Genomic DNA, 7859 nt, shown 5'->3' with positions numbered 1-7859 from the left:
TATAGCATGATGGCGGTTTCACTGTTCATAGTTAGTAGTACGGAACTTACATCTATAGGGTGTGTGTGTCGCGTGTGTGTGGCGTTGCGTCGTGCGTGCGTGCGTGCGTGCGTGCGGTGCGCCGCGTGCGTCGTGCGTGCGGCGAACGCGTTTATTTATAGCTTTATATTTAGTTAGAAGTTCAAACTCTAGTTTGTGTATAACTTAAAGTGCAGTTCCGGCGTTGTATATCGCATCACGCCGGCTGATTTATATGTTGCAGCATGTTTTGGGGGGAGGAGCATAGCGAGTGTCGTGCACGCTCTGGTTGTCTAAGCGTATTAATTAATGAAAAGCTTTGTTTGTTTGCCCTCACCGGACCGACCTTGCCAAACAGGTGGCGACTCACAATTTATAGATTTTTTTATATTATTTATTAACAATTGTATCACTAAATATTATATAAAGCTGTAGGCATATTCATATAAGTACAGCGCAAAAAAACATTCAACATAAGGTATCTACACACAGCAACCCGAGCATGTTAGACACCATGTTTGAATCTTCAAGAAGACCGCCCTTAAAAAAAAAAGCCTACCTACCTACCCAAACTTTTCAGCCTGGGTTAGGTGGAGTCGGCAAACAAACTGTTTATGTGTGGCCTAGTTATGGCGGGAGTGGGTGGGTAAATATCGGGCTTACGACACCCTAAATAGTGCGAGTAAAAAAAATTCGCTGCCGCCTGCGTTTTAACGATCGTCGATTCGCGTCAATCTTGCATTTTTCGAATGCTGTTCAGGCGATCGGCAGTCGTGGCGTGCAATTTAATAAAAATGCGGCTTTCTTACCGGTGTGCTACTAACGTGTAACACGTGCATGCTGTCGTTGGCGGGGTGGGGAACTGGGAGGGGGGGGGGATGGCGATTAGTTGTGTCAAGTGTTTTCGGATGTGTTATGATGTGTAGCCAGGTGCTGATAGTCTACCTGTGTACAAAAACACGGCCAGCGATGCGGTAGTCGACCTGTCAACCTGATGGGCTGCATTTGTCACCTTATTAGTGGCACCGGCATGCGTCCTGGGCTCTTCGCCTCTCTGTTCTCCGTGATTCACCGAGCGACCGACGTGATTGAATTAGTGGGAATAGTGTGCGCGCGGAACGGGCGACCGTGACGCGCTTGGTTGTTGTTGTGCATGCTGAATGTAGTTAATATTCCATTTCAGTATATGTAGTGTATGTACAGACGGGGCGGCGGGGGACTCATCTTTCAGGAAAATGGAGGAAAATGGGATGTCTGAAGTCTGAGTTTCAAAACCAAGCTACAATTACACCAAACATAAGTGTAAGGCTGCTGTAAAATTATCTGCAGAACGATGTTTGTAACACTTAAAGGCAATTGCAGTTCGGCATTTTTAATAAATAATAATGTATTAACAGTTATACTCTGGAAGTATTCATGGGGGTTCAATTTTTTAGCTCATCTGACGTAGTCAAGATGCAGCTTGTAGAAATCGCATGAGCGTGCGGTGGCGTTAGTCGCGTCCGTGCGTGTTGTCAACAGTTTGGCCAAATCTTAAACGCTCGACGTACTGTCACGATTATTTCGGGACGTCGGGGTGGGGGGGGGATCGTGGAATGGACTCAGGATGACAAATTTGGGGGTCCAAGCGCTGTCAAGGTTCAATATTGTGTTAAAGGAGGGGAATAAGTCCCCCTTAAACTTTAAAGGCTATAGCGATGAAATACGGGAATTGCAGCACAAAAATCTTAAGCGGCTTCGACTATTGGTCTTAATATTCGGTGTATAGTGTGATGGGCAGCGAAACCATCACCCTGCTTAGTTGCGAATTGGAGGTCATAAGCTCAAAAGGCAGTGGGGGAGGTCAGATATCAGACATTTTCTGAGCGAATGGTCTAAGGCAACAGAGCTGGAAAACTTTTGTTTTCAGCGCTGACCTACCAGAGTTTATCACTTTATTGAAAGGGCATGGAATGTGCTTTCCATGACGTGCTAAGAGTAAGTGGTTGTGATAATCCTTTTGACCCTCAAGAGGAGGGTTAAACATGGATTTCTCCTGAAACTGCCCAATGACGTCACAGAACAATGTCGGCCACTCCATAATCTAGAAACCATAATCTGCATAGCCGAACGCGTACGGCACAGTCGTCACGCTTCAAGTCGTTGGATCGCATCCCATCGTGATTTTTTAATTTACCTGTTTTCTGGTATTTTCTATTTTATCCATTTAACTATTTTTTCCAATATTAACGCAAATACTTTATATGATTTATTTACAGCAATTTTAACAACAACAAATAATTTTTACAATTATATTTTTTTTTTTTTAATAGGGTTAGGGTTAGGGTCACAATGCCCATAAAACGCGTTGCGCAGTACAGCTGGCGTGTCACGTACTGCTGTTTTCGTCACGCGCGGTGTTTCATCTGTGTTTTGCAGTTTCTCGGCTGCACTGTTGAGAGGAGTCGTTCAGATGGACCTGGTGCTGGAGCGTCAACAGTCAGGATCTATTCCATGGCTAGGTGAGGAGAAGTAATGTACACGACACACACACGCAAGCACGATTGACTTAGCGTGAGTTGGCTACACGCACGCACAACACGCGCAGGCACGCACTCAGGACTTAGCGTGTGAGTAGTAAGTAATGAGACCTCAATACAAGTAGTACACGCACGCACGCACGCCGGCACGCACGCACGGCACGCACGCGCGCGCGCACGCACACACGCCGCACGCACGCGCACAACACGGACGCACGCACCACGCACGCAACGCACGGCACGCACACATGCACACATGAGACTTAGGTGAGTAAGTAGTTAAGTTAATGGAGCTCAATACAGTAGTACCGGCACGCACCCACACGCCGCACGCACGGCACGCACGCACGCACGCACGCACCGCACGCACGCACGCACGCACACATGGACTTAGGTGAGTAGTAAGTAATGAGCCTTAATACAGTAGTACACGCACGCACGCACGCACGCACGCATGTACGCACGCACGCACGGACTTAGGTGAGTAGTAAGTAATGAGCCTCGTTACAGCAGTGCACGCACGCACGCATGCACGCATGGACTTGGGTGTCAGGGCCACAATTAAAAAAACATTTGTTTGCACTCAGTCAACCCAGGCTGAAAAGTTTGGGTAGGTAGGTAGGTAGGCTTTTTTCTTTTCTTTTTCAGGAGGTTCTTTTTACAAATTTAGCATGGTGTCTACATGCTCGGGTGTGCTTGTGTGGAGTTACCTTTTATGTTAAACGTTTGTTTTGCTTGGTACATGTAATGTATTGCCTACATATTTGTATAATGTACAGTGATACAATTTGTAAAAAAAAGAATGGAAAAGATCAATAAAATTTGTTGAGTCGGTCCCTTTTTGGCGGGTCGGTCGGGTGAGGGCAAACAAACAGTATTTTTACTATGGCCTCATGTATCCCTTTTCTGACGTCATTGATGGGAGTGCGCACCTTTGTAACGTACATAAAGCTTACCCGTGGTTCGTGAATTCCTTTCTGTCGTGAATAAATCACATTAAAATGTAATGGAGTCGTTCGTACGGGTTCTCAACCAAGAAGCATGAATGTAATCGTGATTATATTATGAGAGGTGGATAATATAGATCTCTATTATCCACTCGTGATATTATGAAGTGAAGGAACGCCCACCCGTGCGCTGGCACACCCAATATCGTGTACACAACACAGAGTATAGACGTATCTAATAGATTACATACACACAGTAGTCTTGTAGCGCTTGCTATCGGTAAAAACCTTCTCGGTTGCGTGCGAGCGCGTGTCGAAATTCATTTCACGCGATCCACGAGTCGGCCATACGAGTGGTTGGCTTATTGAAGTAATTAGCCTTGTTTCTTGTCTGTCGGAGACCGGATGAACGTTACTGGGTTTTGTGACGCGATTTAGTGAGGCTGTAACAGTGGATTACGACTTATTTCAACCCTGCAGGCGATCGAGTTTGAGGCAGGGCCCACTAACTGTATGTCGATGTGTGGGTAAACATATGTGGCGTCCAACAGGCAGCCAAAGCGAGCAGAATTTGAATGAAACCATGCAAGCGAGGTTAGCCTCCCTCTGGTGGCAGTTAGGTAACACTACTGCCATCTGGTGGATGGGTAGAGAGGTATTTTAAAAGGGGAGTGATTGGGAAACCGGTGCAGTTGTTCCACTGCCCAGGGAATATGCGACGCTGGGTATATTGGTTGTTTAGATGCAGACTCCAATCACTTAACAGAAGACAATGCATTTATCATGTTCGGTTTTTCGGCTTTTGATAACGTGACATCAAAGACACGATGCTGCAGATTTTATACTGTGTCGGTCTGTCTGTCTGTCTGTCTGTCTGTCTGTCTGTCTGTCTGTCTGTCTGTTTGTTGTCTGCCTGCCTGCCTGCCTGCCTGCCGCGCTGCCTGCTGCTGCTGCCTGCTGCCTGCCTGCCCTTGCCTGCCTTGCCTCGTCGGTCGGTCGGTCGGTCGGATTTTGTTTATTGCCTGCTGCCTGCCTGCTGCCTGCTTGGTGCCTTGCGTGCTGCCTGCTGCCTGCCTGCCTCGCCTGCCTGCCTGCATGCCTTCCTGCCCGCACTGCGTTGCCTGCGTGCCTGCCTGCCGCGCCCGCATCGCCTGCCTGCCTGCCTGCCTGCCCGCACCGCCCCGCCCCGCCTGCCTGCCTCTCCTGTCTGTCTGTCTGTCTTTTATTGCAGTGCCTGCCTACCTGCCTGCCCTGCGTGCCCCTGCCTGCCTGCCTGCCTGCCTGCCTGCCAGGATGAGATTGAGGGAGTAACTAGCAGTGGAAAAAATTTTAAATTGATTTTTTGAGGGGCTACTTTTCAAGCTCGCGTGCCATGAAAATTAGCACTCTAAAATTATGGTTTGCATTGAACTCTATTGCAAATTTAACGGGGGCTCTTTTTGGCATTTCCGGGGGCTAAATCGCCCCGTGCACCGTGTATTTGTTTTCACTGCGTAACTAGTGTAGAAGTCTACGACACATGCATTGCCAGCAGCTGCATATAAGCCTACCACAAAACACAGCTACATGCGTGCGTGCTTCATCGCGAGAAATTACGCGTTGGCTGTCCCAGGATTGTGTCGCCAAAAAAACGAAATGTGCCGGGGTGGGGAGGGTACGCGTGCGTGCGTGACGTGCGTGCGTGAAGTGCGGCGTGCGTGGTTGCGCTGGAAGCCTGCCGTGCGCGGCGGAGCATCAGCGTGAAGCTAAATTACCGGTCGAGTGAAATCAATATGCGCGGTCTGCGCTGCGGTGTTTGCTGCCACCACCGCTCGCCGCAGCTCCGGCAAAATCGCCGACGCCATATTGTTTTGCTTCGAAAACGACCTTCAGCATTCTCGCTGATGTCGCCGCACAGGAGGTCGTCGGCATGTTGGCAACGCGCGCGCGCGCGAGGGAATTCTACTGAGAATGCTGCCACGGTTATTCTCTCTCGCGGTCTTTTGGCAGCGATAAATGTCCACGTCTGCGCCGACACGTTTACGTCTGTCCGTCCATCTGTCCATTCATGTTTACATCCGCTCCATCTGTCCACTCATGTTTACATTACGTCCATCACTGTCATCATTGTTACATCCGTCCATCATGTTCCATTCATGTTTACATCCGTCCATTCTGTCATCATGTTTACATCCGTCCATCTGTCCATCATGTTTACATCCGCCGTCCTGTCCGTCTGTCCTGGTCAGCGTGTGGCGCGGCAATTACCTTTCGGGGTCCTTCGGAATCGAATCGGACATAAAACTCGGTGGTCTCCTCTCCAAAAGTGCTGCGGGTTAAATAGAATGTTCAAGCGTTCAGTTAACGAAACGGCTCAGGCGTTGGGCTGCACCATCGAGCGTTCGCCTGCGCACTTGCTTAGACGTCTAATTCCACTTGAACACGTCGAGCGAGCGAGACGATCTTTGTGAATTTGTAGAACATTGTTGCAAGCGTTTCTTGGAGTCAATCAAAATCTAGGGCAAGCAAGTTGGGGGAGGGTAGGAATTTCGGAGGGGGTGCCATCCAACTGCAAGCAAAACGTCATTTGAAAGGCGAGGCATCGATCGAGGCAACCGCAACCTTAGTAATTGTCGTTATGTGGATTCACACACAAGATACTGCCTCAAACGACGGTATGGCGTGGATAGGTGGGGCCCACCAGAGCCAAAACGGCAGGCAAGCCATGGCAGTTGCAGTTCATTGCTGCAAGGTCTCGTAGATGTTCCCCGGGCGGCCAACGGCGATAGGAAGGGCAGCTGCAGCTAGTAAGGGGGGGTGGGGCTTAATGTTTGTGAGGGTTCTCGCCTCCCCAAAAGAGCTGCTGCAGCGGCGGTGGAGCGACAGCCCTCCCTACAACCTCCCTCCATCCTCTCCATGCCCATCCCCTCCCGCTCTCCTTCCTCCTCTCCCCATCTCATGAACTCCTCTCCCCCTACCTTATGCATTCCCCTCCAACTCCTCTCCTACCTTCTCCTCCCGTCCCCTCACCCCTCCTTCCTCTCCTCAATCTCCTCCCTCCCCTACCCTCACCCTCGTCCTCCTCCCTCCCCCCCCAACCCCCCCCGCCCCCCCCCCCACCCCCCCCCCCGTCCCACACGCCCCCCCCCCCTCCCCCCCGCACCTCCCTTCCTCCTTCTCCCTTCCCCCTCCCCTCTCCTCTCGTCTCCGCCCCCCCCCTGCCCCTCCACCCTCCCTCCCGCGGAACGACTTAGCCGTCACTCGCTCGTAATATTGTGTTTTTCCGCGCGCAGGCCGCAACTTCCGTCTGCGTGCGTGGCGACGACTCTGAGGGAAGCACGGTTACCTCTGAGCGACGGTGAATACAACAAACCGTCGACGATACTCCGAGCCGCCCGACAGCTTTCGAGTACTGTCATGTACGGCAAGATCTAACCGCAATTAGAGGCGACGAAGGATGGTCGGCGACGACTAGATGGCAGCTGTAAGTAGCGCCCCGGCGACACCTGGGCGCCGCTGACGGAATTAAGCGCCGCGCGTTTTTTTTTCAGTTTTTTGTTTATGCGGAAGGGAGTGCGTCGCCTTGAAATGTGTTTTTGTTTCTATTTTTGTTATATTATTGTTTGATACGCGTCAGAGTTTATATGAGATGAAAGGAGTTTGACAATGGATTTGGTGACTGATTTCACTACATTTTTTGTAATACGATTAATGCGAATTTACCGTTTGCCGTCGCCACACCGACGAGTAAATACGTATGAAAACCATGTCGAGCAATAAGATACGATTATGTACAAAACGAAAGGAACGCACCGTGTTCTGTATACTTAGGGTCCCTATATACAGAGAGTTCGGCCATGAGACGAGTCGGACAAAATATCGGTCACCGTGGTCGCCTGGACGACATCGTTGTTTCAAATGAGATACGGCACGCTATGGATCGTAAGAAAGGTGTACAATTAAATTATCAATATGTCGCAAGGCATATTTAGTCTAATTTTCTAAGAAATCTAGAATACACATAGACACATGCTTAGCTAAATCTTCCTGTAAATTTTGAGTGCATTGAAGCACGATTAGTCTAATTAATTGACTACAGACCATTGTACAGCGTATCCATACAGCGCTGTAACTTAAGCCGGCAGCCGTGAGGAATCCATTTGAACAAATGTGTCAATCCTGGTTTGGCCAACTCTCTGTATACAGGGACGCCTAGTAAATACTACCGAAGATAGATAAGGAACCAGTGAACAAGAAGGCTCTGTTTGTAACATTTGTAATTTTTATTCACATCGAAACCTTGTATGACAAAAATGCGGAGTGAACCATTAGTACAAATCGGTTGTCAACTCACTTTATCTCATTAACTCCTGATACGGTGTAATGTTACAGATCC

General features: G+C 49.3%; 1 protein-coding gene across 1 annotated transcript in view; it reads left to right on the top strand.

Annotated features, from left to right (window-relative positions):
• LOC106816020 (DNA-directed RNA polymerases I, II, and III subunit RPABC3-like) overlaps positions 1 to 7859 on the top strand; it is a gene marked incomplete at its 3' end in the record, with an annotated part of 28304 nt that overhangs the window by 17917 nt on the left and 2528 nt on the right. Inside the window, 2 exon segments of the mRNA XM_014820561.1 lie at positions 2437 to 2511; positions 2922 to 2931. Coding sequence (XP_014676047.1) covers positions 2437 to 2511; positions 2922 to 2931 — 85 coding nt within the window.

Source organism: Priapulus caudatus, unplaced genomic scaffold (assembly GCF_000485595.1).
Source record: "Priapulus caudatus unplaced genomic scaffold, Priapulus_caudatus-5.0.1 Scaffold1263, whole genome shotgun sequence".
NCBI classification, from domain to species: domain Eukaryota; kingdom Metazoa; phylum Priapulida; class Priapulimorpha; order Priapulimorphida; family Priapulidae; genus Priapulus; species Priapulus caudatus.
The sequence above is the reverse complement of the archived record's forward strand: the minus strand, read 5'-3'. Positions and strand labels throughout refer to the sequence as shown.